Source organism: Xenopus laevis, chromosome 3S (genome assembly GCF_017654675.1).
Source record: "Xenopus laevis strain J_2021 chromosome 3S, Xenopus_laevis_v10.1, whole genome shotgun sequence".
NCBI classification, from domain to species: Eukaryota; Metazoa; Chordata; class Amphibia; order Anura; family Pipidae; genus Xenopus; species Xenopus laevis.
Genome location: NC_054376.1, coordinates 32,571,040 through 32,598,127, shown reverse-complemented (window position 1 = coordinate 32,598,127; position 27,088 = coordinate 32,571,040). Strand labels below are relative to the sequence as shown.

General features: G+C 39.8%; 1 protein-coding gene across 7 annotated transcripts in view; it reads left to right on the top strand.

Annotated features, from left to right (window-relative positions):
- tet3.S (tet methylcytosine dioxygenase 3 S homeolog) overlaps nt 1–25,675 on the top strand; it is a 59,961-nt gene extending 34,286 nt beyond the window's left edge. For all 7 annotated transcript variants that reach the window (XM_018255198.2, XM_018255199.2, XM_018255197.2 and 4 more), the window contains 9 exons: nt 574–3,121; nt 14,120–14,210; nt 14,840–14,933; nt 18,465–18,673; nt 19,663–19,813; nt 20,185–20,274; nt 20,635–20,772; nt 22,600–22,936; nt 23,323–25,675. In XM_018255198.2, coding sequence (XP_018110687.1) covers nt 574–3,121; nt 14,120–14,210; nt 14,840–14,933; nt 18,465–18,673; nt 19,663–19,813; nt 20,185–20,274; nt 20,635–20,772; nt 22,600–22,936; nt 23,323–25,034 — 5,370 coding nt within the window. In that variant the 3' untranslated portion in view covers nt 25,035–25,675. The remainder of the gene's footprint in view (nt 1–573; nt 3,122–14,119; nt 14,211–14,839; nt 14,934–18,464; nt 18,674–19,662; nt 19,814–20,184; nt 20,275–20,634; nt 20,773–22,599; nt 22,937–23,322) is intronic.
- Nucleotides 25,676–27,088: the final 1,413 nt, after the last annotated feature.

The following is a 27,088-nucleotide window of genomic DNA, read 5'->3' as shown; positions in this document are numbered from 1 at the left end:
CAGCATTCTCTGAAGTCAGAGGAAAAAGAAACTTTGCAATAAAATATTAAAAATGAAAAAAGAGGAAAATGTTTGTATCTAACTTAATTTACACTCTGATATTACTTACATCTATCATGTATTGATGTCTGCAGTCTATCAATATGAAAAGGGTATTGCAGCAAGGAGTAAAATGTACCCAAAATAGTTTTTTAAATATGTTAATAGTATAAATAAATAAATAAATAAAGCAGGATGGGATGGGACCCTTGTTGTCAGATGGCTGATGAGAATAGGAATAAAGCAGAGATTCTGAACTGTTGTTTTTCCTTCTGTCTACACAAATGAGGAACCAAGTAATGAAGGTTTCCTTCTAAATAGTCCCAGAAATAAGAATATCTTAATATTTGGGTACAAATAATACCAAAATAACATGAAGAAAATAGTGGAAAGTTGTAGATTTTAATTTACATAAAAATGTTACCATATCGTTTACAGCATGTATCTTATACATGATTTAGGAAAATGTTTATGTACTGAAAAAGATGATGTATTCATAATTCTCATGTACATATGTATGTTCTCTACCTACAGAACTGTTCTGAAAGCATTTTAGTTGATGGACCCAAAACAGACCAAATGGAAGCAGGGCCAGTTAACCATGTTCAAGAAGGAAGGTTGAAGAAGGAATGTGACTCTACCCTTCCAAGCAAGGCATGTGAGGATCTAGCAAATCAATTATTAATGGAAGCAAATTCTTGGCTAAGCAATACAGCTGCTCCTCAGGATCCCTGCAACAAGCTCAACTGGGATAAACCCACCATTCCCAACCATACTGCTGCTACTAATAATTCAAACCTAGAAGATGCCAAAAACCTAGTTGCATTCTCTGCTGTGGCTGAGGCTATGTCTAACTATGGCATGCCTGCATCAGGGACCCCCTCTTCGGTATCAATGCAGCTATATGAAAAGTTTAATTATGAGACAAACCGAGACAGCTCTGGGCACCCAGAAGGCAATGCTCCATCATGTCCTGAAGACCTAAACACTCTTAAAACAGCACTTGCACTTGCAAAGCATGGCGTGAAACCACCTAACTGTAACTGTGATGGCCCTGAGTGTCCTGACTATCTTGAATGGTTGGAAAATAAAATAAAATCTTCACAGAAAGATTCTCAGGAGAGCTCATTCCCCGGTCTGGGTCAGGTCAGTAAAGAGCTGGTGCAGAAATCCTACCCTAAAGAAGAGGTGCTAAATCTAGAAAATAAAAATTTGTGTCCTTCAGGCAACCTTCCATTTTCTCAGAATGCACTGAGTCTTGCTAAAGAAAAGAATATAAGCCTGCAAACTGCCATTGCCATTGAAGCTCTTACACAACTATCATCTGCACTTCCACAGACAAACAATGAATGCCCCAATTCTTCTTCCCAACCCTTAATAAACACTTGTGATCAGTTAACTCATTTCCCCACTGCTAAAGGCAACCAGTTACCAATATTTCCAATGGCCTGCAATGAACTGTTCCAGAATCAGCAGTCCCAATTGTACACTGGCAAAAATGCACTTCCTGTGCCCCAATCTCCAAGGCAAACCTCTTGGGAACAGAACAAGAAACCTAGTTACCAAGAAGGACAATACATTCCTGAGAACTTATCTCAAAGTTCTTCTGTGTTGCCCAGTGATGCTTCTACCCCACAAAAAACAGAATTCCTTCAGCAGTGGATCCAAAATGCAGATCTTTTAAAGTCTCCATCTGATCCTATGACTGGGTTGAAGCAATTGCTTGGGAACACAGATGAATACATCAAGTCTGTGTTTAAAGGGCCAGAGGCTTTGCCCAACAAAATAAAACATGTGAAGACAAAACGTACCATTAAATCTATAAAAAAAAAATCGTCTGACTTTCTCAAAATGTCACCAGATCAACAGCTGTCTCAGCTTCTTCAAGAAAATGACTTTCACCATAATGCCCAGGCTGCACTTCAGCAGCATCTCCATCATAAACGTAATCTTTTTGTGGACCCCAACACTATGGAAGCATGTGCCCAAGAACAGCAAAACTGGTGGGTGCCAAAATCTCAAAAACTTCCAGTTTCCAAGACAACAGAGAATCCTGTAAAGGAGAGGAAGAAAAGGCGACAAAGATCTCCTTCACAAAAGCAAGTGGAACCAAAGCCGAAACCACCACGTAAGCAAGTGCAAATAAAAAAACCCAGGATGAAGGAAGGAAATGCCGTCTTCATGCCTGTGAGTCAAATAAGCCTGGATGCTTTTCGTGGAGCAGAAAAAGAAGAGAACCAGCTGAAAGAAATGAATCTTGAAAAGTCTCTTTCTAATAACATACAACCAGACCTACTTGAGTCCCAGTCTATATTGGTGACTGGATCACAGGCAAATATTGAAAATCGAAAGACTGTAAACACTCAGGAAACATGCAATGAAAATCAGGCTAGCAATGGAAAAGCCAGTAACTTTGCACTTTGTGTTAATCAGGCCAATTCTCTTGGTGCAAAAGATTCATGCCCAACACCTTCCACAGATGATGCCAGCTCCAGCTCTGGACAAGGTGATTCCGCCAACCAGCACACAAATGTGGGTGATGTTCCTGGGCAAAATGACCTCAGCTGCCTTGATGACAAGTTTGAAGATCTATTAAGGCAGTTTGAAGCTGAGTTTGGGGAGGATTTCTCTCTCCCAGGTTCTGAGGCCCCATCTCAGAATGGTGTAGGACCACCAAAACAACAAATATCAGGAGATCCACAGTTTAAAATGCCCTTTCCTTCCCAGTTGTTACCATCTGAGAATTCCACAAGGCCTGATGCCCATTCGAATCCCGCACTTTCAAATAATCCTATATCACACAATGTGTCTCATAACTTAGATAGTCTGTTCTCATCAAAGTCTCCTAAGAAGATAAAAATCGAATCTTCTGGTGCTATAACAGTGGTATCTACCACATGTTTCTACTCAGAGGAAAACCAACATCTTGATGGAACTCCTACAAAAAGTGATCTGCCTTTCAATCCTACTCTAAGTGGGTTTTTGGAATCTCCACTCAAATATCTGACTTCTCCAACCAAGAGCTTAATAGATACACCAGCTAAAATGGCTCAGGCAGAATTTCCAACATGCGACTGTGTTGGTAAGTGCCTTGAATTTTATCAGTTGAACACTTGATGATTTCTTCCAGTTATGTACTGTCTAAAAAAGGGTGCTGAATGTTAACTTTTTCTAGTTTTGTAATTCTCTCTCCCCCACCCCCTTCGTATATTTTAGGCCGTTTGTAAGCAACTTTTCAATTGTACTTCATTATTTTTTTTTTTATAGTTTTTGAATTATTTACCTTCTGACTCTTTCCAGCTTTCAAATAGGGGTCACTGACCCCATCTAAAAAGCAAATGCGCTGTAAGGCTACAAATGTATTATTATTGCTACTTTTTATTATTCCTCTTTCTACTACTTAAAGGAGAACTAAAGCCTAAAGCAGATTATGGCTAAAAATTGCATATTTTATATACTGAACGTATTACACCAGCCTAAAGTTTCAGCTTCTCAATAGCAGCAATTATCCAGGACTTCAAACTTGTCACAGGGGGTCACCATCTTGGAAAGTGTCAGTGACACTCACATGCCCAGTGGGCTCTGTTGAGAAGCTAAACTTAGGGGTCGAAACTAACTATCAAGCAGAAAATGAGGTTGGCCTGTAATATAAGCTGATGCTACAGGGCTAATTATTAAATTCTGATGCTAATTGCACTGGTGTCTCTGCTGCCATGTAGTAATTATCTGTATTAATTACTAATCAGTCTTATATAAGCACTGCATATCTTGACAGCGCTATATAAATAAATGATGATGATATAGTGACATTTATATTGTGAGTGGGTCCCTAAGCTCAGTAACGGACAGCAGCACAGAGCATGTGCAGTGATAGCCTTCAAGTAACATATCCAAAAACTGAAGAAGATGGGGAGCTACTGGGGCATCTTTGGAGACACAGATCTTTACTGCTAAAGGGCTGTGGTTGCCTTGGGCTGGTACAGAAGCTCAAAACATAATGTAACGTATGCATGGGCCATCTGTACTGATGCACAATACAAATTAGGTTCTTGGCTTTTTTTATTGTTCTCAAATAATTAAAGTGTTTGTTGCAAGAGGCCTTCTAGAGACATTCTGAGCCAGGTTCCTAGTTGACTGCAAAGAATTAAAAATCCAGTCACCTGATTTCTGATATCTTCCATGCAATTTGATGAATTAGCCAGTGTTGCCAAAGCACTCATAGTGCAGACCAATATTAATGGATCAGTTCAAAATTGGATTGGAAATAGCACAGGAAAGATGTATTTGCTTGTCTAGTTAATAATGTTTTGACCTCTGCATACTTTTGCTACTTAGCAGGGTGAGGGTCTCGAGCATTTTGAGTGACACTTAATTCAAACTTTTTAGGTGAAAGCACACTAGAAGGCCTGAAGGTCAGAGTAGTTGTCTTTAACTTGCCTACTTTCTGACAACAGTGGGCAGGACTGCATCCATTTTTTGATATCATGAGATCTGCCCATTTTGCTCTATGGTTTGGCGTAGAGAGTTGGGCATCGGGTCTCTTTGTTGTCACTTTAACTTTTTATTTTACAGTACTTCATGTATTACCCCACAACATTATGCTCTGCGGCTGGTAATAAGTGGGCTCAGCACCCAGCTCCATTTGTGTGTGGCTGCTGTTTTAATGTGCTTGATTATTATGGTAAAGCCCAGCAAAGCATCCAGGAAGCACTTTATACCACATAACAGCATACAATATTTTCTTTCGGCCACAATGATGCTGCTTGTCAGCCCTGTAAAAAAGTTGGTAATTGATAGAATGGAATTCAGAACACATTTTGTTCACTCTGAAGTAAAGTAAAGTGGATCTTGGCAACCATAACCTACTTTTAGTGCTGTGGACCATCTTTATTCTCCCAATATGAGAATATGCCAATTTGTTTTAGACGCAGATCATTTCTGTACAATGTTTTACTTCTACAGAGATGAATGCGGAATTGAGAGACTAAAGGAAGATTTCGTCCAACTATAGCCCGATGCTAACTTAGTATAATTCTTTGCCCATGCAGAGGGACAAATTCGATTGATCCATTTGTTTGGCCCCCGAGTCAAGGACTCGGTCACACAAAGTCTCCTGAAGACCTCTGGGGAAAGGGCTAGTTTTAAGGTGGCAACAGACTTTACAATTACGATCTTTCTTGCAGGAAAGCTTGTTTGTTTTCAATGCTGTTAGAGCTAAATTGTCAGTTGTACAGGAAGACACAATAGAATTCTACCTGACAATTCGACACTATCCGTGGCCGATGTTCAGCTGCCTTCAAAGGTACCCAATCAAAATTTTCCGGCCAGCCTAATCGACGAGCCGACCAATATCCAAATCTTCTGCCGATATCGGTTCCGCTTGACACACCAAATATTGTAAGAAACTAAGTTTCGTACGATATTATTGCTGCATCTATGGCCACCTTTAGATTTCTCTAGAGTTATAATAGGTTGACTTAACCCTGTAAATAGCTAAAGAGTAGCTTGACCAAACTTAAAACCACAAAACTTCAAATGAGAAAGTCTAGAATCCGCTGTCCTACAGTAACTTTAGCATAGCATGTACACGTACCATAGCAGTAATCATCTACATCAGTTTTATGTCATAACAGTTGATGAAAGGAATCTACGTTCAGTTTTTCGTTTACCAGTTTGTCAGCTGTTTCCATGTATTCAGTTCTTTGAAAAGGAACAGCTGTTTGACTGCCCCACACAAGAGTCTTTTGAGGCAACTGATTTTGATGTACAGTATATGTGAAAAAAATTACATGTAGCAGCATAATGTCTTAGGTTATATCCGTGTTTTCTTAAGGACATTGTTCTATGAAGAACCTTTGTGTGAGTTGCTTAGGTACTGTGAATCTTGGGCAATATTAGCAAGATAGCTATAAGACTGTTGGCTGTTTTGCCAATGTCAGGCACTTGAATACCCAAAACAGTTGCCTTTTCCCTAAATTTAATGTACAGGTACGGGACATTTTATCCAGAATGCTCGGGACCTGGGGGTTTCTGGATAACAGATCTTTCTGTAATTTGGATTGCCCTACCATAAGTCTAATAGGAAATATTGTAAACATTAAATAAACCCAATAGGCTGGTTTTGCTTCCAATAAGGATTAATTATATCTCAGCTTGAATCAAGTACAAGCTACTGTTTTATTATTACAGAGTAAAAGGAAATGATTTTTAAAGATCTGGATTATAATGGAGTCTATGGGAGGCTTTCCATAATTCGGAACTTTCTGATAACGGATCCCATACTTCCCATACTTTCGAACTCTGCATTAGATCACAGTGATTTATGTTGTTCATCCAGAAGCTGGCTTAACATGACACTGCTCCTCTCCCCCAGAAAATGTGTTGCAGATGCTCTAAAGGAGTCCGTGAATGGTAGAATAAAGCTGATTTTAGGGTTAATACCATCCATCATCAACTGATAAGGATTTGTCAGCAAGCATAATCTAGGGTGTGCCCTGTGTAATGTCTTGCTTGGGTAACTCAAGGTTCAGCAGTTCAAGGGGTTGCTCTTTCATCCCAAGCACTAAATTAAGCACTAAATTAAGCACTACTCTGGCATCCAGTCCAGATTCATGTTGTGGTTTTAGAATAGCAAAATGATCATCTTGCCTTTTGCACTGCAATATTAAAGACCCCTTTCAGTGGGTTTGAGTGAGACTCCTTCAACAAAGTCATATGTTAACATAAGAGCAGGGTTTCATCTTGGTTGCTTTAGGTTGCTGTGTTGCATACCCATTAGAAAAGGAATGAGACAATTCATTAAGAGGTGGTTAAACAAATGTGGCTGACATAGAGGTCCTTGTATGCCTAAAGCTGGTCGTAGACGCAAAGAGTTCTAAAGTAAAGAGCAGTGGTTAGACTTTTGCAGTGGCGCAAAGTCAGTTCTTCTTCTGTACTTATGGAAGCATCTTGGCAGTTGTTTTGGTCAAATATTCACTCACATGTATGCTTTAGTGCATGTAATTAGATAGTTTTGCCAACATTCTCCATGTCCTCCTGGACAACATTCTCCATGTCCTCCTGGACTGCTTATCTACTTTGCCAAATGCTTGTTGGGCAGATAATACCCAAATGAGGATATTGTATAAATAATTCTCTGAAGATTTGAGCAGGCTAGGCTACAAAAAATTCTTGATGACTCGCATGCAGTGCCCTTTACCTTCAGATGGACTGCCCACTACCAGTGCTTTAGAGCCACAGATCATATTCAGCACCAATATCCAGTTTCTGTGTAGGATGTTAATTCTTCTAAGGATAAAGCAATTGCATTGTGGTATTATCATTCCAACTTATGGATAACATAACCTTGGTCATCCTGTGATTAGTAACTAAAGTGAGGTTTAAGGTTTGTATGGGACACATTTCTTATTGTGAAGGTTTAATGTAGGGATGGACATGAGTAAATAATTGCACGTTTGTTCATATAGGAACTAAAATATAGTCTATTCATGAAGATAAAACAAACTGTAACATAGCTGCCAGTATGGAAAGTAAATGTAGGTCTTTGTAGCAACTCCTCAATGATCCTCAATGATTTATCCACTGGTAACTGAAACTGATGCAGTGATAATACGCTGATGCTAGCGTCGAATGAGCGACTTGTCCATATCAACTAATTACTGCCAGAAAGTCGACGAGGATATGGATAATAGCCCCCTATGAAATAAAGCACACAAGAGTGCCAGACATTTGATCATGAGCTTAACTGAGAGGAAGAAGCCACCTGCTTTGTCTGGCTTATGGGCTGGGTTAAGCAGTATATAGTTACTTTACAAAAAAGTCTGGAACAGGAAGCTGACTTCCTAAAGAACATAAATAATCCTTTGATTTTGGGTCTGTAAGTTACCCTTTTAGCTGTAGCCAGCTGTAGTGGTTCTACCAGTAAATCACAGCAGCTTCACATTGTGTGCAAGGAGCCCTATTTAGATCACCCTTTTGAATATTTTTCAGTACAGAATTTAAATAATAGTTTGAGGAATGGTTGGCAATCATGTGAATAAATGTTTTAGGCTAAAGCAGTTTATTGGCCCATATATGGGTCCAAAGCCACGGATTATGCTCAAAAAAATAGAAAGGTGGCGCTCCGGTAAAAAAGAAAGGTCACAAACCAACATCACCTGACGCGTTTTGGGAGCAACTCCCTTAAATCATAGCTTATGATTAAAGGGATACTGTCATGGAACAACATGGTTTTTTTTCAAAACCCATCAGTTAATAGTGCTACTCCAGCAGACTTCTGCACTGAAATCCATTTCTCAAAAGAGCAAAAATTTTTTTTATATTCAATTTCATCAAATTTTTTTATCAAAGTCTGACATGGGGCTACACATATTGTCAGTTTCCCAGCTGCCCCCAGTCATGTGACTTGTGCCTGCACTTTAGGATGAAACTACTTTCTGGCAGGCTGTTATTTCTCCTACATTATGTAACTGAATCACTCTCAGTGGGACTTGGCTTTTACTATTGAGAGCTGTTCTTAGATCTACCATGGAGCTGTTATCTTGTGTTAGGGAGCTGCTATCTGGTTACCTTCCCATTGTTCTTTTGTAAGGCTGCTGGGGGCCGAACAGAGGGGGTGATATCACTCCAGCTTGCAGTACAGCAGTAAAGAGTGACTGAAGTTTATCAGAGCACAAGTCACATGACTGAGGGCAGCTGGGAAACTGACAATATGTCTAGCCCCATGTCAGATTTTAAAGTTGTATATAAAAAAATCAGTTTGCTCTGAAAAATGGATTTCAGTGCAAAATTCTGCTGGAGCAGCACTAGTAACTGATGCGTTTTGAAAAAGACATGTTTTCCCATGACAGTGTCCCTTTAAGGAGTGTGTCGCCTTTCTATCTTCTTGAGCAAATCTTACTACAGTGGGAACGCTGGTGGCAGAGCACCCGGAACACTAAAATGGAGCTACACTAAGGAGAACACGCAGGGGGTGAGTTTGAAGCGGCCTGAACCCTTTTTGGGTTGCCCAACCAATAATGCCATAAAACGGGAAATAAATTGCCCATCATTTTTGAGCACCCCTTTCAAATAACACTATACAATTACACTCAACAGGAAGAGGAAGGAGGACCCTGCCCCATTAAGCTTATAATCTAAATTCCTAAAAGCCCTCATTGTTGTCCTTCCTAAGTGCTGTACTTGAGCTCCATTCCTCAAATTCATGTAGAAAACCTCTGTCCCTGCATACTTTACCCTTGAACTTCGGCTTGTGTTGCTATAAATGACTGCAGGCGAAGTGTAACTGTGTGTAAGTCTGCAATAGGATCTTTTCTCAGGAATGCTGCAGGAAAGGCATGCGCTATGTGTTGGGCATTCCTGTAGGAACAAGGAGGGGAAGTCAAATAATAATGTGTAAACTATTTGCTTGATTCTTGCACACCATCAGTGCAGGGTCATCACTGTATTGAGATGCCCAAAAGAGGTTGGCATGGGCTACAATGTAGTTAACGTCCTAAGGCTGTGATCCTCACAAACTATGTCCCCCAACATTGCTGAAAAGAATGCAGAGTGTGGGAAATGTAATTGTGGATCCTGAGTGACTTCTATTAACTATAATATGCACATTAGAGTTTGTATAGGCTAACTTTTTAACTTTTTTTGGAGGAGGCTAGGTGAATATGTTTATTAAATGGCAGTTTCTTATAAACAGAAGCTGTTCCGCTGAGCAATTTTACACTTGCTGAGTCAAGCCATTTTCAGGTTGTTTTTTTCTTTTTCATTTCAGTTGATTTCAGATTGTTCACCATAAACAAAGACTTTCTTGAATTGCGTTTCATCTTTAATTTTTTTTTAAATAATTCCAAAATTGAAGTTTAAAGTTGAATGTTCGTGTCTCTGGTGTTTCAGTCTGGCAGCTCAGTGATCCAGGAGCAGATTCTGAACTGTTACAATTTGCTACATTTAGTTGATACCATTTCTCAGCTGTATCTGTGGAATATTAAGTGTATCAATATAGAACAGTTAAAGAGTCAGCGACCCCCCTCTCCAGAACTGCTTGAGAAGGTGTATATGGAGTTCCATGACCTTCGGCCTCGTGCTTTTATATGATCATAGAACTCCTCGATAACTTCCGATAATATCCTTATATTTTACAATAGGGGGTACTTTATTCACTGTAAAAATATTTCATAACACAGCAGTTCCTCAGTACCCTGGTTTTAGTAAAACATAGGAGGATGTTTTATTTTCTTGGGAATTTTAGGAAGAGTTATTGCCTAACCTGGGACATGTGTCTGTATGGAATGTATGCTCCGTTTTTTCCCCTGGTTGTGATATTGAATTAGACACAAATAAGCAGAAAAAATTGCCACAGGGAGAACAACATGCAGTGGAGGAATAGATCAATAAGGCAGCCATAAGCGGACTATGGCACGTGCCGAAGGCATAGAGGAGGGGCAGGCAATATTTGATTGACAGCTGAGATTTTTAAATGAGTTTACAACAGCTATGAATGCTTTAATAAAAAAAAGAATTTGGATTTCATGTTTAATTTTGAAAAGGACTTTTATTATACAGCTTTTTATGTCTGGGTGACAGGTCCACTTTAAGGGTCAGGCCACACAAGGCGTTTTGGGGAGATTTGGTTGCCTGGAGACTAATCGCCGCGTGTGATTAACGCTGGCGGTTTTTAATTTTAGCCGGTGCAGAGTCAGGGAAGGCGTTTGGGGAGATTGGTCACTACAAAAACTAGGCGATTAGTCGCCAGGCGACCAAATCTCCCCAAACGCCATGTGTGGCCTGACCCTAATAATCATCAACGACAAATCTCCCTGTCAGCCACTGCCCTAAACTGTGAAATAATTCACCCTATACATTTTTGGGCTAAAAGGTAGCAGTGCTTTCCAATCAATGGGAGGCAGCAGGGGAAGTTTGGCATGTGCCATAAGCCTTATTACCGGAGTATAATATTCTTTTAATTCAATCTGACTATATTTGTAGTGTGTAAACCTCCTTTTTCTTGACCAGCTGGGTACTTATTTGTGTTTGTTTGTTATATAAATTGTATAATGAAGGTCCAGTCTTGCCAAACCTTTGACACCTGTACACAGGGTTGCCAGGTTGGCAGCCAAATTGGGTTACTAATTTAAAGTCCAGACAGGTTTTGAAAGTACAAACTAGCCAAGGTACGTATTTGGGCTACTATTTGGGCCTTTGTCTGTTTTTTACTTTGAGAACCAGCCAAAGTTCTAATGTGCCAAGCCTGCGTCTCCTAATGCATGTTGGGTAATGTAGTTGTTTAACAATTTGCCGACTGCCAAGTTTAATGTAAGACTACAATATCCAGCATGCAGTGGTACTGATTTGTGTAGAAGTTGGGAGTTACCAGATTTTGGACTCTGTATTCTCACATTTTCTGATGACTTTCCTCAATTTCCGACCATTTTGGGGCAAAAATCTGCTGGCCACCAAAATGTCTACAGGTTGAATTGTTTTACCAATATTTATTGAAATTGTATATGTATTCGGGCCTCATGGGGCCCCTATACCTCCTGAGCCCCCCTCTGTAGTTATTCCCCTGGTGAAGGGAGTGCAGCTTTCCCATTTTGTTTAATGAAAAAATGTGCAAATCAGTGAAAATTTAAAAAGTCTTATTTTCACAAATAATATACTTCCAATGTAGGGTTGCCACCTGGCCGGTATTTTACTGGCCTGGCCGGTAAAAATGATGGCTGATCCCAATGTTATTAATAGGGAAAAAAGATAAATATATAGGAAGGCCGATATTTTTTTCCAGAAAAGGTGGCAACCCTATTCCAATGTAGCGTGCACATCCACAGACCAGAAACCAGCGGTGATTTAAAAGTAGCTTTATTACCGCAACACTTCTCTTGATGCATTTCGCGACACGAAGCGCGTCAGGAGGAGTGTTGGGGTAATAAAGCTACTTTTTAATCACCGCTGGTTTCTGGTCTGTGGCTGTGCAGGCTTCATTGGAAGTATATTGTCTGTCTGGTCTCCCCAAAGCTGCGGGTTCGGAGCGTTGCACCCAGACCAGGGTCTTCGAGTGGTGAGTAACCTGAAATGAATGCCTGTAAAAGCAATTGTTTAAACGAATGGTCCGGGGCATTTTCTCCTGACCAGGGGCGTAACTACCGGGGGAGCAAGGGGTGCAAATGGGCCAGGGCCCGTACCCCCGCAGAGCCCCCCTGGCAGATCGCGCGCGCTGCAGGCGGCTGGAGTCAGCTGCAGCCGCAGAGAAATATCACACGGACGAGGGTGGGGGCGGGCCCGGCTGCACAGCCTGCACCAGGGCCCGCCCCCACCTAGTTCCATTACTGCTCCTGACAAAGTAAAAGGATACAGATACAAGACCAAACAGTTTACATATACAGGAAAAACATTTACAGCAATAATGATTCACAGTTACAAATGGATACTGTTCGGAGACAATAGGAGGAGGGCCCTGCTCGCAAGAGTTTATTTAAACTATTTCTACTTTTTGTATGGAGTCATGTGTGGAGAAAAATTATCTACAGCAGCACCTTGGTCATATTTCTCAATGCCAAAGTCATAATCCTAATTCGTATTACAACACACAGGGTCGGATTGGGCCTCCTAAAACCCAGCAGGGAACACCCAGGTTCTACTCAATAAGACAGGGCCAAATGTTATAGGTGTTATACTTGTCTATGGTAGAAATAAGACTGGGCTCGTGGGAATGGACCTGAGTTAGGGCTCGCTAGAGCAATCTCGAAATCTCTGTCTGATTAGTCCGACCCTGGGTCCAGGATTGGGGTAACAGCCAAAATAACATTAAAATATAGACACATTGGTAGTTTATCCTTTAATTCATGTTTCTGCCTACCTAAAAGGCTTGTTAATCTTTGAATAACAATATAGGATAATGTATATGTTGAGCCCATTTTCAATGGAATTGTAATTTCAGTAGCCATCTAGTTGCTATGTTTCATTTTACCATAACAACTAGGAAAAGTGGTTTGATTGAGATATGGAGCAATTCCCCCCTGCCTTGATTTTGACAGCCCAAACACATGCCAGCAAACTTGTCACATTTTCACCGTAGATAATAATTCACAAGTTTAGAACTTTGCTTCATTTTTAATCAACAGATTACAGAGGGTACAGCTGTACTCACCAATTCTAGTTCCCTAAACAGCTATATCTAGTGTTATTCGATAAGTCAAAGGGACCACAAATGTTCAAAATAAATAAGCAAAACTGGATTATGATAGAAGCCTCATGTCTTTCAGTGTCACTGTTCCTTTAGCATTTGCTCATCTTGTCCACAAACAGCCTGATCATAGTACTATCCAAATACACATGTCTGTACACACACACCCAGGCACTCCCCTAAATATTGCAACATGCTATTATGCTTTCATTTTTCTGTTGCTGTTTTAAGCCAGAATTTTTCTGTCTGCGTGTTCCTCGCTGAATGAATCTGTTTGTATTTTGCAACATATAAATGTTTGGTGAATCATTTGGTGAAACTGTATCACTATTTTGTAAGGGGAAATAGAGGACTTAGACAAAAGGATAGGGTACATGTGCATATGATAGGATTTCACTAGTGATGGGTGAAGTTATGTGCCCGGCATGGATTTGCGGCATATTTCCACATTTTGCCACCTGTGAATTGTTTTGCAAAACCGCTGCAAAAATACACTGCGACAAAATAGTCGCTCGTGTAAAAATTGTTGCCCGTCAAAATAATTTTGACGCACATTGACTTTAGTACATTTGGAAAAAAACTTGCGTGTAAAAATTGTCGAGCACATAAAAATTGTCACACGTCATACTTATTTTTATTTACTAATACATTTGAATAATTAGAAAAATTGACGTTCGTGTAAAAATTATCGCATGTCAATAATTTTGTCGCCCATTGCGAACATTTTTTGCCGTTTGCAAATTTAATTTTTTCTGGACTGGAGAATGTCACTGGGCTCCTCTATGCTTTGAGCTCTAGGCACAAAACGATGTTATATGTTACTATTTTTTATTTTGTTAATACGGCTGTTATGTTGGAGGTCATTTAGTAAAAATCAATCATTTGTTTTTTTGTGTGTTTTTGCAGAACAAATTAATGAAAAGGATGAAGGCCCCTACTATACACATCTGGGTTCTGGACCAACAGTGGCTTCTATCAGAGAGCTAATGGAAGACCGGTGAGTTGAGTTCTTTATAGCTTCTATCAGGCCCGGACTGGCAATCTGTGGGTTCTGGCAAATGCCAGATGGGCTGCTATAAGGTCCCATAGAAAGTCAGTATTTAGTGGGCTGGTTGGGGCTGTTTGGGCCTCTGTGTTGGCTGAGTGGGCCTCTGTGTACCTGAAATGCCAGGGCCTATTTTAATTCTCAGTCCAGGCCTGGCTTCTATGCTGCAATTAGATTTGCCTGCTCAGCACTAGATGAGTTACTTGCAAATTGGTCGTTTTGGGAACTAGAATAGGGCTATTAGGCCATGTTAAGCGAGCCATGCATGGAATGATCTATCATTGCTAAATGTAACACCCCCAAATGTTTATTTAAATTAGAATAAAGTGATTGTTGTTCCCCTGGTCCAATGATCATAACTATGCAGAGCTGTTAAGGGAGGACCTTATGGATGGGCTGATGCAACCCCACCCAATGGATTTTTAGATCTGGCAGAAGGTAATTTTTGCCATATATATATATATCCACCATTGAAGTCCGCACACATCATTTGCTTTAGACTTTAGAGGGTGTACAATTAGCAATATTATCAAGGTGTTCAACTTTTCCTGACTAAATGAACCTTATTTATCACGTTCAAGGTTTGGAGAGAAAGGGGAGGCAATCCGCATTGAAAAAGTGATTTATACAGGAAAGGAAGGAAAAAGCTCAAGGGGCTGTCCTATTGCAAAATGGGTAAGTTGTTACAATCAAATTGTGGTGGATTATTAATACCGCTTTCTGCCACTTGCAATATGTTATTTACAGACTATAAATTCTGAAACGGAAACAATTTGAAATTGATGTAACAATATCCAAAACTTACTCAGGGAAAAGATACTCTGGTTCTTGCTGAAAAAAATGATACAACTCAATGATTATAGTGAATGCAGTATATCTATCACAATTAATAATTGCCAGTTACATTCTATCCGTTTTCCTTTAAATTGACAGTTACAAGTGTTATTACTGCTTATTTGACAGTTTTACCTGCAGATAGTCTGACATTCTAAACGTGAATATCTAGGGATAGGATCCCCCCCTCTTGCACTGACGGAGGGCTATGAATAGCCTTGATCAGGGATCCCCAAACTTTTGAACTTGTGAGCAACATTCAGAAGAAAAAGGAGAGCAACACTAGCATTAAAAATGTTCTTGGGGTGCCAAGTAAGTGCTGTGATTGGCTATTTGGTAGCCCCATGTGTATTGTCAACCTACATTGAGGCTCTGTTTGGCAGAACACCTGGTTTTTATGAAATAAAAACTTGCCTCCAAGCCTGGATTTCAAAAATAAGCTCCTGCTTTGAGGCCACTGGAAGTGACATCCAAGGGGTTGGAGAGCAACATGTTGCTCACAAGCTACTGGTTGGGGATCACCTTGATTGACTGTATAGTTCTCTTGTCTGAGGCACCTCAGTTTTCAGGCAAGAAATAAGAATAAGAAATAACGCATAATACATTGTGAAGTATCAGAAGCGTCACCAGTGTCTGGCTGCCTGGCAGTGCTTTGCATTGTCAAAAGCAGAAGAATATGTTTTAGAGGAATACATTACTAATTATATTGGCTTTGTGATAGACGGCGATGTGATAATGTCATTAGTGTTGTATTTCTTCTCTCCTTGCCTCCCATTAGTCCTGTCCTTGGACATTTACACTAATTACTGCATTTGTGCTCCTTTGGACTCTAAATTTCCATAAAGCAGATAAATTGCTTGCCTGTAGCAGAGGAAATGATTTCAGAGAGGCAGGGTAGAGGTGAGCCGGGGACACCGTACTATTTAATTCACGTCTATAAAGCGACCACAGGAAACCAGCATCTCTTCACACTGTCTCTTGTGTTACTACTATGTACTTATTTACACTAGCCAGTGAATGGGCCTTAATGTTATATTTGTAAATGTTTCTAAAAATAGATGCTGTTCTCTTCCGTGTGAGCTCATGCACTTAAAGGATTAAATAAAACGATGCAGCGTTGTACCACTACTATTCCTCTGTAAAGAAGCCAAAATGTTAATGCTTGCTTAAAATAAGTACTTTTCAAAATATAACGATCTATTGTGCATTATCAAAGTCCTCAAAATATACATATGAATGTCCTCTTTTTAAAGGGATGGTTCATCTTCAAACAACTAGTTGTTTTCAGATAGATCATCAGAAATAACGACTTTATCCAATTACTTTCTATTTTCTGTGTGCCAGCGTTTTTCTCATATTGACGTGTAAAGTGTCATCTTTCACCTTATAAAACAGCTCTGGTAGGGGGGGTCACAGACCCTGTAAACTGTTCTAAATTGATACGTTATTTGATACATTTCTTATCTATGTCCCTGCTGAGCAGAATCTCTGGTTTTCATTAAAGGCAGCAGTTAGAATTGATACAATAGTTGCTAATGCTCTAGGGATGCTGCTGAGAAATGTATCAACTAAAGGTCCCCATACATGGAGAGATCCGCTCGTTTGGCGATGTCGCCAAATGAGCGGATCTCCCTCCGATATGCCCACCTTGAGGTGGGCAATATTGGGCTGATCCTAGGGCCCAACGATCGGATCCTATCGTTTGCAAACGGGCGGTCGGATCGCGGGACCGCATCAACGAACAGATGCGGCCGCGATCCGACGGGATTTTTAATCCCATCCGATCGAGATCTGGCCGACTTTCGGCCAGATCTCGATCGGGGAAGCCCGTCGGGGGCCCCCATACACGGGCCAATAAGCTGCCGACTCGGTCTGTCGGCAGCTTTTATCGGCCCGTGTATGGCCACCTTAGAACAGTTTAGAGTCTGCACCTGATATAGGAATTTAAACCAGTGTATTGCACAAACTGCACAAAAGACTCTTACAGGGCAATGTAATAAAATGTGATAGCATGAAGATATTCACAATGTAATAAGTTATGTCTCTATGCAAATACATTTTCCTTTTGGGCAAGTTTAATATATCTGACGTGACCCCAGTAAGTCTTTATCGACCTCTTCCAACAGTGGAAAATGAATTGTGAATTTTATAGTTTGCACCAGTTCCCAGTATGTGTAATAGAATTTCTTGCTGAAAAAGTTGTTTTCTCCAAAAGATTATGCCCCCTGCAAGCATGCCTCAAATGTGTAATGCAATTGCAGTCTAAAGAAGTATATTACATAGCAAAATTTTAATTTTAATTCTTTGCGCAAATTATTTTTCCGTTTATGACAATTATTATATTTTTCCCTTAAAGGGAAAATTCTCGCCCCACTTTGACATCACCTTAATCAGTTGGGCTTGAGTGGAAAAAGGCCGTAAACACTGTCAACTTCAAGAGATAAATGTAAATGTGTTTTATTTCTACATGGACATATTGTACCTGATTGCACAGATTAAAAGGAAACCATAAAAGCCTGTGTTTACCGTAAAAGTGTGTTTAATGTCCGTTTGTTTACCAGTTCTCCGCCCTCCTAGAGTCTCACTGTAATGCAAGCCCTCCCTTATCTTGTTCCATTGTGAAGTGATGTATTCTGGGACTTGAATTCCTTCTGCTTTCCATAAAATCTTAACATCACTCACTATAGAAAGCAGAGGGAATAATTCATCACTTTACAATAGAACAAAGTGAGGGAGGGGGTTGCATTACACTTACAGCATAAGGAATCTTGAGAAATAGTTTTAGAGTTTTCATGGTTTCCTTCAATCTGTGTAATCAGTTATATTTGTGTAAAAAGTACGTTTATATGTATATCTGGACGTTCAGATACAGTTTATGTGCCTTTTCTGCATAATCCCAACTGAATGAGCTCATGTTAAAAAGGGGGCTATATTTTCTCCTTCGAGAGGTCTGTTAAGGTGGCCATAGACGCACAAATAATATCGCACAAAACAAATTTTTGTACGATATTTGGTGCGTTTATGGTGGTAAAAGAGCCGACCGATATCGGCAGAAGACTTGGATATCGGTCTGCTCGTCGATCGGCTGGACAGAGAATTTTGATCGGGTGCCTATGAAGGCATCCAAACACCATCCATTGTTAGTGCTGAATGGTCAGATACAGGTAGAATTCTATTGTTTCTACCTGTATATCGGACGATTCAGCTCTACACGTGTATATTGAAACGAACGATCTTTTTTGGAAAGATATTTTCCAAGAAAGATCGTAATTGTTATGTCTATGGCCACCTTTATTCTCCTTGATGAATTCAGAGCTCTCTTTGGAATGAAGCTTGTACAACCACTAAAAGGGAATTATCTTTATTTGTTAGGTTATACGTCGGCAGAGTGAGGATGAGAAGTTAATGTGCCTGGTCCGGCAACGGGCAGGCCACCACTGTGAAAATGCAGTCATCATTATCTTAATTATGGCATGGGAAGGAATTCCTCGCGCTCTAGGAGATTCTCTGTACAGTGACATCACCGAGACGATCACCAAATATGGAAATCCAACATCACGGAGATGTGGCCTGAATGATGAGTAAGTACTGGAACTTTCCTTGCACCTTAGCTCTGCTTAAGCTTAAACAGGTTGGAGCAGGCGCACACGCTCAACAACCCCAACGGATTGTAACCTGTTGCTCAGTAAAGGAGGCTTCGGCAACCTCCTGGTAATACAATAGAACAAAAATTACCGGCACACAAGGCTTTCGTTTGCTGGGAAACCCTTGCTTTAATTCTTTGTGCGGAAGTGGTACGTTTAAAGTGAAGTGGTCCCGAAATGTTGCACTTCTGCACAAGGAATTAAAGCAAGGGTTTCCCTGCAAACTAAAGTCTTGTGTGCCGATAATTGTTGTTCTCTGCTTAAGCTTCACATGATGATTATGTAAAGAGCAGATCTTTCCCGATATGCCCACCAACAGCAGCCGAACGATTGGATTACAATGAAGAGAATGGGCGCCAACGGGTCATAGGACTGCATCAATTAGCTGATGCGGTCCTCGATCGCCAGGAAAAATCAAATCAAATCTTGGCCAGATATCATACGAGGAAACCTGTCGGAAGCCCCCATATACTGGCAGATAAGCTGCCGAATCAGTCTTAAGGACTGATATCGGCAGCTTTAATCTTCTCGTGTACGGCCACCTTAAGTGCCGGGATGGGATATGAGAGCAAGGGTCCTTGGGCACTCCAAACTTCAGGGGGGAAGGGGGAAAAAGCTACTTAAAGCAAATAAATGCAATATTTAGTCATCCAGCAGTTGTGAAGTGCAGTTTTGGGGGAGTATGCACCATCTGAGGGTATCACAGGCTAGATGCCCTCTATGCCTATCCTTAAACAGGCTGTCCATGCAGTGTTAAAAATGGTCTAGTGGAGGGACAATTGGAGACAGTTTGATAATATAATTTATATTCTTATAGTATTACAGCACAAGCTGTAAGAAAAAATATGTTGAATGTGAATTAACCTGTAGTAAGCACTACATTATTAACAATCATAACATTCCTCATCGCGATGCCTCTTTTTCAGCCGAACCTGTGCATGCCAAGGCAAGGACCCAAATACCTGTGGTGCCTCTTTCTCCTTTGGGTGCTCATGGAGCATGTACTTCAATGGTTGCAAATATGCTCGAAGTAAGACCCCCAGGAAGTTCCGACTCATAGGAGACAATCCCAAGGAGGTAGTATAAACGTTTCAACTTTATTTCCCCTGTAATGTTTCCGTTTGTTTTGACTAGTAACCATGCAAGTAGCTTAATCAGACAGTAGCATTTTTTAGGAAGCTGTTGAAAACAAACATCTGATTAACCAAACTTCTGGTTAGTATGGGTTACTAGACGCGGGCAAACGTAAGATCTTTAATGACATTATTATATAAAGTTTTACGTTCTGGAACTACATTTAGAAAATAATCTTCTAATGAGCAACTGTAATATATGTTGTGAATAAGTTTCCAACGTTATTGGGGTCCTAAAAACGGCACAATATAAAGCATTTCCAGTTGCCATTTTCAGTCTGTCACATTGTTAAACTGTATTTGTGTCTTTTACAGGAAGAATTCCTGAATGACAACTTTCAGGATCTAGCTACGAAGGTTGCGCCAGTATACCAGATGCTTGCTCCTCAGTCTTATGAAAATCAGGTAACCCACTAAGCTCTTGTGGATATCATTTCTATTTCTTGACATTTTATTATTCTTTCTATGAGGTGGGTCTTGTACCATGATTGAGTGATGAGCGAAATTTTTTACCAATTTTTGCTGCAAAAATGCCTCTAATGAGTGAAAAAATTTGTCTTGCATCAAAAAAAAAAAATGTCACCAATAGACTTTAATGCATTTTGGCAAATTTTCACCCTTTTGCAAAGTTTTGGTGAATCGGAACTGGTCAGATTCACCCATCACTATTGCAGAGTGTTTCTAAATGATATCACTGGTATCAAAGATAATGCCTTGATATGTTACTTTTTTGAGCCTATTTTGCTTTCTTTTTTTCACTTTAAGGTTAACAATGAGGAAGTTGCAATAGACTGTCGGCTAGGTCTCAAGGAGGGACGACCTTTCTCTGGGGTGACTGCATGCATGGATTTCTGTGCCCATGCACACAAAGACCAGCACAATCTATACAATGGCTGCACTGTGGTAAGCTATTTACCTATAATTATGCCGGTTTAGCCATTTCTGAGAGTCTTGTTTCACAGCATGGAGAGGCTGGGAATGTGTGTCAAATGAGAATTTTGGGGAAATGTACCTTTGGTGCACTAAGCAGAGGTTTTGCTGTGGTCTTTAAAAAAACAGAGCCTGTATTTATAAATATTTGTACATAAACAAATTTGGTACATAAGCCCATTCATAGTAGTATATTTTGCAGCAAAGTGGCCTTTTTCACCTTGAATTTATAATGTAAAGAAGAGTCACTAATTCCCATATTGAACCTTAAAGAGATACTGTCATGGGAAAACAAGTTTTTTTCAAAACGCCTCAGTTTTGCACTTAATAGTGCTGCTTCAGCAGACTTCTGATCTGCAATATGTTTAATTTAATTTTTAAATCTGACATGCAGCTGTCAGTTTCGTAGGTGCCCTCAGTCATGTGACTTATGCTCTGATAAACTTGCTGCACTGCCTATTAGCAGAACGATGTGAAGGCAACCAGATAACAGCTCCTGACACAAGATAAAAGCTCCCTGGCAGATATGAGAATAGCACTCAATAGTAAAAAATCCAAGTCCCACTTCAACTCCTTCATTTACATTGAGTAGGAGAAACAATACCCTGTCTGAAAGTAGTTCCTTTGTTAAGTGCTGGCTCTTTCTGAAATCTCGTGACCAGGCAAAATTACCTGAGATGGCTGCCTACACACCGATCTTACAATTAAAACAAATATACTTGTTGTTTCAAGACTAGTTTTATATGGTAGAGTGAATTATTTGCAGTTTAAACAGTGTAAAAGTATGCCATAAAAATCATGACAGAATCCCTTTAAATATACATATCTCTTAGAACAGTGACACTGCCTGTTCAGTAGAGATACTGGAAATGATCAGCAGAGATAAATCCCTGGACTATCATGGGTCTTGGTTTTGATGACTTGCCTGTTCTTATATGATCAGTTCTGAGAACACAGAATAAATGGTTTCCTATCTGGTTAGCTCACAGATATCAGCTTCTCTGACTGGCCCAGCTGATTACTGGAAGTCTAAGGGCTGCCACACACAGGTGTTTTTTATGCATTTGAGACGCAAGTTTGAGCTCACCTAAATGAATTGTCTAATTGATTCCATTATATTCTGCCTGGTTGTACTCATGAGTGTTCATAGTTGTGTTTCAGTGCATTTGGGGCTTTACACTTATTTAGACGTGACTTGCTAACTTGCTAAATGGAATATGTGATTTATCGCTCTCTGCATGCATTTGCAGATGCATTTTAAAAAAAGCTGTATGTAAGAGCCCTTACTGGCGTTAATTTGGAGCCTTAAATTTGTACTTATTTACAGATTTCAACAGATTTCTTTGGCAGCCATTAACAAATTTTCATTACTCTTCTTATTCTGCATATATTTGTTATCATATTGATGTTTATGGTTTATTGTGAAAACCAAATAAAATATTTCAAACAGAAAAATAAAATATTTCAAACAAATTTCATCTTCATATATATTCTTAAAAGAAAAAGCCTGATTTGAAATGTCATGGATTCTGGGAAGTGCCAGAGGGGCTGCTGAAACATGCCATAGGCTGGCACTATTTAGTGGGTTGGTGGGGGCTGTTTTGGCCTCTGTGTAGTTAAAATGCCAGGGCCTATTTTGAATCCCAGCCCAGGGCTGAGTGCTGGATATAATGAAACGTACTCAGCCTCAGGCATTTACTGGTTACCCATTTGAATGCAAACATTTTGTTGGGTTGCTATGTCTTACTGCTACTGGGCAAAGCTGGCACCTTATCTGTTTTCTGTATTGTTAATCCCAAGGTTTGCACTCTAACAAAGGAGGATAACCGTACAATTGGCAGGATTCCTGAGGATGAGCAGCTCCATGTACTTCCACTTTACAAAGTTTCCTCAACTGATGAATTTGGGAGTGAGGATGGTCAAGCTGAAAAGATAAGGAAAGGAGGAATCCAAGTGTTGGCCTCATTTCCCCGGGAGGTGCGCAAGCTTTCAGAACCAGCCAAGTCTTGCAGGCAGCGACAGCTAGATGCCAAGAAGGCTGCAGCCGAAAAGAAGAAACTTCAGAAGGAGAAACTGGTCTCTCCAGATAAGACCAAGCAGGAGCCAGCAGACACAAAGATGTGCCAGCAAAACCCAGGTGCTCATAAGCAAAAAAGTCATAGTTAATGGAGTAGGTTTGTTTAATAACACATGAATCCTTATTGTATGTTTGCACAATAAGGAAGTGTAGAATAGACCACAATATTCTTTAAAAAGTATACTGGGTACAGTTATGTTCGTTTTCAAAACAAATTTCCTTACATAGGAGTTACTCAGTTAATATTTAAATTGTCTTCATATTCACAATATGATTTCCTCTCTTGAATGTCCAGAATCCCTATTGGGGGTTGCTCATTGTCAATGTAATTTGTTGACTCTGAACACCGTTTTGGTTATTTTTAATAGTGTTTTGGATTATACAGATGCATAGTATGCTATCCAAGTTTTCTTTTATACTAATATCTGTGCAACATTGTTCTGCAGGTGTTCCTCAGCAACAGACAAAGCCTTGTGTAAAAGTGGAGCCATCTAATCACTACAATACCTATAAGTACAATGGAAATGGAGTTGTGGAGAGCTACTCTGTGTTGGGCAGCTGCAGGCCTTCTGACCCGTACAGCATGAACAGTGTTTACTCCTATCATTCTTTCTATGCACAACCTAACCTGCCTTCCGTGAATGGCTTTCATTCAAAATTTGCTCTTCCTCCCTTTGGATTTTATGGCTTTCCTAACAATCCTGTGGTTCCCAACCAGTTCATGAATTATGGTACAAGTGATGCAAGAAACAGTGGATGGATGAATAATTCTTTTGAGAAAAAGCCAGATGTTCAGTCATTGGCAGATGGAATGAATCAAAGTTATGGGAGTGAGTTACCGGAGCAGAGTTACAGAAGATCAAGTGAGGTGCCACACCACTATAGCCTCCAGAATCCCAACAGTCAAAAGTCATTTAATATTTCTCACCGGACTACTCCTTCACCTATGGAAACCACTCCATATTCTAATCTTCCCTGTTATAATAAAGTAATTAAAAAGGAGCCAGTTTGTGATCCTCTTGTAGATCCTTTCCAGAGAGCAAATAGTGTACATTCGCAGAGCCCAGGAGTAAATCACTCATTACAGACCAGTGATCTGCCGTTCAAAGCTAACGGTGCTCTACCATCATCAGGAAGATCTAATGCAGAAGGTCCTTGCAGTATGTCTTTGCCCAATGATAAAAGTGGTCTAGAAAAGAGAGATTATTTTGGAGTTCACTCAAATGTCCCTGCTCTGAAGGACAAACAGTGGACTCCCTATGGAACTGACGTTCCAGTGGGACAACGTGATTCACTTGACGCACAGTCTCCAGGAAAAGTATGGAGCTCATGCAAGCTAAGTGACAGTCCTGCTGTCTTGCCCTCCTTTGCAAGTACACAGACTAAGAACTGGAATGGTAGACAGGCCAGTCTTAATCAGGGACTGAAGGAGCCTATGCCGTTCCAAGAAAAGCTCTGGAATTCAGTTGCTGCCAGTGACAGGTGCAGCGTCACGCCCAGCGACAGAAGTAGCGTCACCCCCTGTGCTGAGCTTCAGGACAAGAACTGGGCATCCTTTCCTAATCCAGTAGGAAACTCTTTGAAGACTGAATCCAGCCAGAACCACTGGGATCCATATAGTCTAGATGATAATATGGATGATGGCCAATCAAAGAGTGTAAAAGAGGAGGAGGATGAAGAGGAGATCTGGTCTGATAGTGAGCACAACTTTCTGGATAAGAATATTGGTGGTGTGGCTGTAGCCCCAGGACATGGCTCCATCTTAATTGAATGTGCAAGGAGAGAGCTTCATGCTACCACTCCACTGAAAAAACCAAACAGGTGTCATCCAGCACGAATCTCTCTTGTATTCTACCAACACAAGAACTTAAACCAACCCAACCATGGATTGGCACTTTGGGAGGCCAAAATGAAGCTGTTGGCAGAAAGGGCACGAGTAAAGGAGGAAGAGGCTGCCAGGCTAGGTATCAAACAGGAAGTAAAAAGTTTGGGTAAAAAGAGGAAGTGGGGTGGTGCTGCCACTACAGAAACCCCACCAGTTGAGAAGAAAGACTTCATCCCAACCCGACAGGCAACTACTATTTTAACAGATTCTGCTACCACTGCATTCTCCTATGCCTATACCAAGGTTACAGGACCATACAGTCGCTTTATATGAGATTAAATCAGCTACTCTTGTGGCAATTGTACCTCAGCTAATCCACGGCACTGTAATACATGGTGCTACTTTATGGTGCTTTTCACTTGTGTGCCGTCTGGAAATTCCGACCATGTGCACACCTCCCAGGACTCTCAGCAAGAGAACTTTTACTGTATAATTTGTTTAATCATTAATCTTAAAAAGATTTATATTTCTCAATTTTTTTTTAAAAAAACATAATGTTGTATATCAGATGACAGGAAGAAAACCGAGAAAAAAAAAATCACAGCATCTTTTTATGACACAAGCTCCCCACACTCTCAAAGATTTTTAACTGCATTTGAACATTTATTTATTCAATGTTTCAAAATAATGATGGTGCAGAATTTCTAGCTTGAGGAATGTCTCATTTTAAGCTAAACAAGAATCATGATCGATGGCCAAAAAGAAACCTCAAACGTAATTCTGGAAACTTTGCTAAAATGTCAATTGTATAGTATTTTTGGCAGCAGGCTAGATACAGTATCCCTTTTGAAATTCTAATGTACTTTCCAGTTCTCACTATTTATTACTGCAAAAGTCTGCTTTGACCACTTTTTAAATGTATTTTCTAAATAATCTGCAGTCTACAACCGCAAAAATACAAGGATTTCTGGAAACGATGTGGTTACATACTGATACCCTGATTTAAAGCAATAATTTCTGTGATTTTAAGATTTCTAATTTATTTCTAATACTTATGTTTAATACGTACAAAACATCAGATTCGCCTTTTTGAGATCAAAGGAAATGAAATCCTAAATCCACAGTTTATGCTGCCAGTAGAATCATTTAGCCCATGTCTTGGTGTGGCAGATTAAAATGGAGTAACATGATAAAAGGGTTACTGTATCTTTCATCAAATGAGAACTGTGAATTTATACCATTATTATTATTTCTGTTGGGAATTTGATTATTGGTTTATTTGGTGATGGCAGAATAAGGGCATTCTTTGTATCATTTATATCAACGGAACTGCCATACTGACCTTTCAGGCTTTTTCCACTTAAAAAAAAACAAAAAGTTCTGTCATATGCCCCAACTTTCTTTAAATACATTTGATAGTAGTGATTGTGACCTTTGAGTCCATATAGCCATCCTACTTCCAACTTTTTGGGGTGAGTGTATAGAGCAATGGGTGTGGGTTGAGGTGATACTTTCTAGATCATAACCATTATAGCAAAAGAGTGGTGTTGTATAAGCGATTACAACACAGGATATTTAGATGTTATAAGGATAAAGAAAGGATAGCAAGAAACTAAATAAGGTATTTTTTAAGTCCACAGGCAAAATATTTAGATTTTTTAAAGAAGGTCATTTTATCTACATTCTCAAAATGAGGGTCAGGTTGTGCCTCGGCATGGGGGAGGGTGTAGGGGTAAATTTAAATATGGGGTCTTTAAAAAGATTATTTTTCCTGCATCAACACTGTTAACCACTCTAGCTTCAGAGCGGTTAATATCACAGAATGTAAATCTCTAGTTATAATAATGAGGCAGTTTTGTGTCTAGGAATTTTACACTTCATTTTCCTAATAGATTTTAACGAGGCTCATGGAAATGGATTCCATGCTGTCCAAATATCTGAAACCGTCAGTTTGTAAATAGCTAATTTTTCTGTTTTATAATGTTATTTTAAAGCACTTTTTATCCTGCTGCAAACAATTGGAATAGATAATGGGAGAAATGTAATGTACATAGCAGTAGAATGTTTAACACAGTGTGTCCGTCCTACCAATTACTATATCTGCATTTATAATCCTTTTTTGGCGTTTCTTAGTTTTTGTAAAATAGGGAAAGGTTGCTCTCATATTGGCTAGAGCAAGAGTTAGTATCATTGAAGAATGAAGCTTAAATCATGCCATAAACAGACTATACCACACTGTTGAATGATACAGAGTATCAGTAGAAATTTAGGGGGTTATTTACTTAACTACGAATGCACAAATCACAAAAATTTCTTTCTTTTTTTTTTATAAAATCTGACTTTTAAAAAATGGAGGATGGAAAAGTCAGAATCAGAAAATCTGGCAT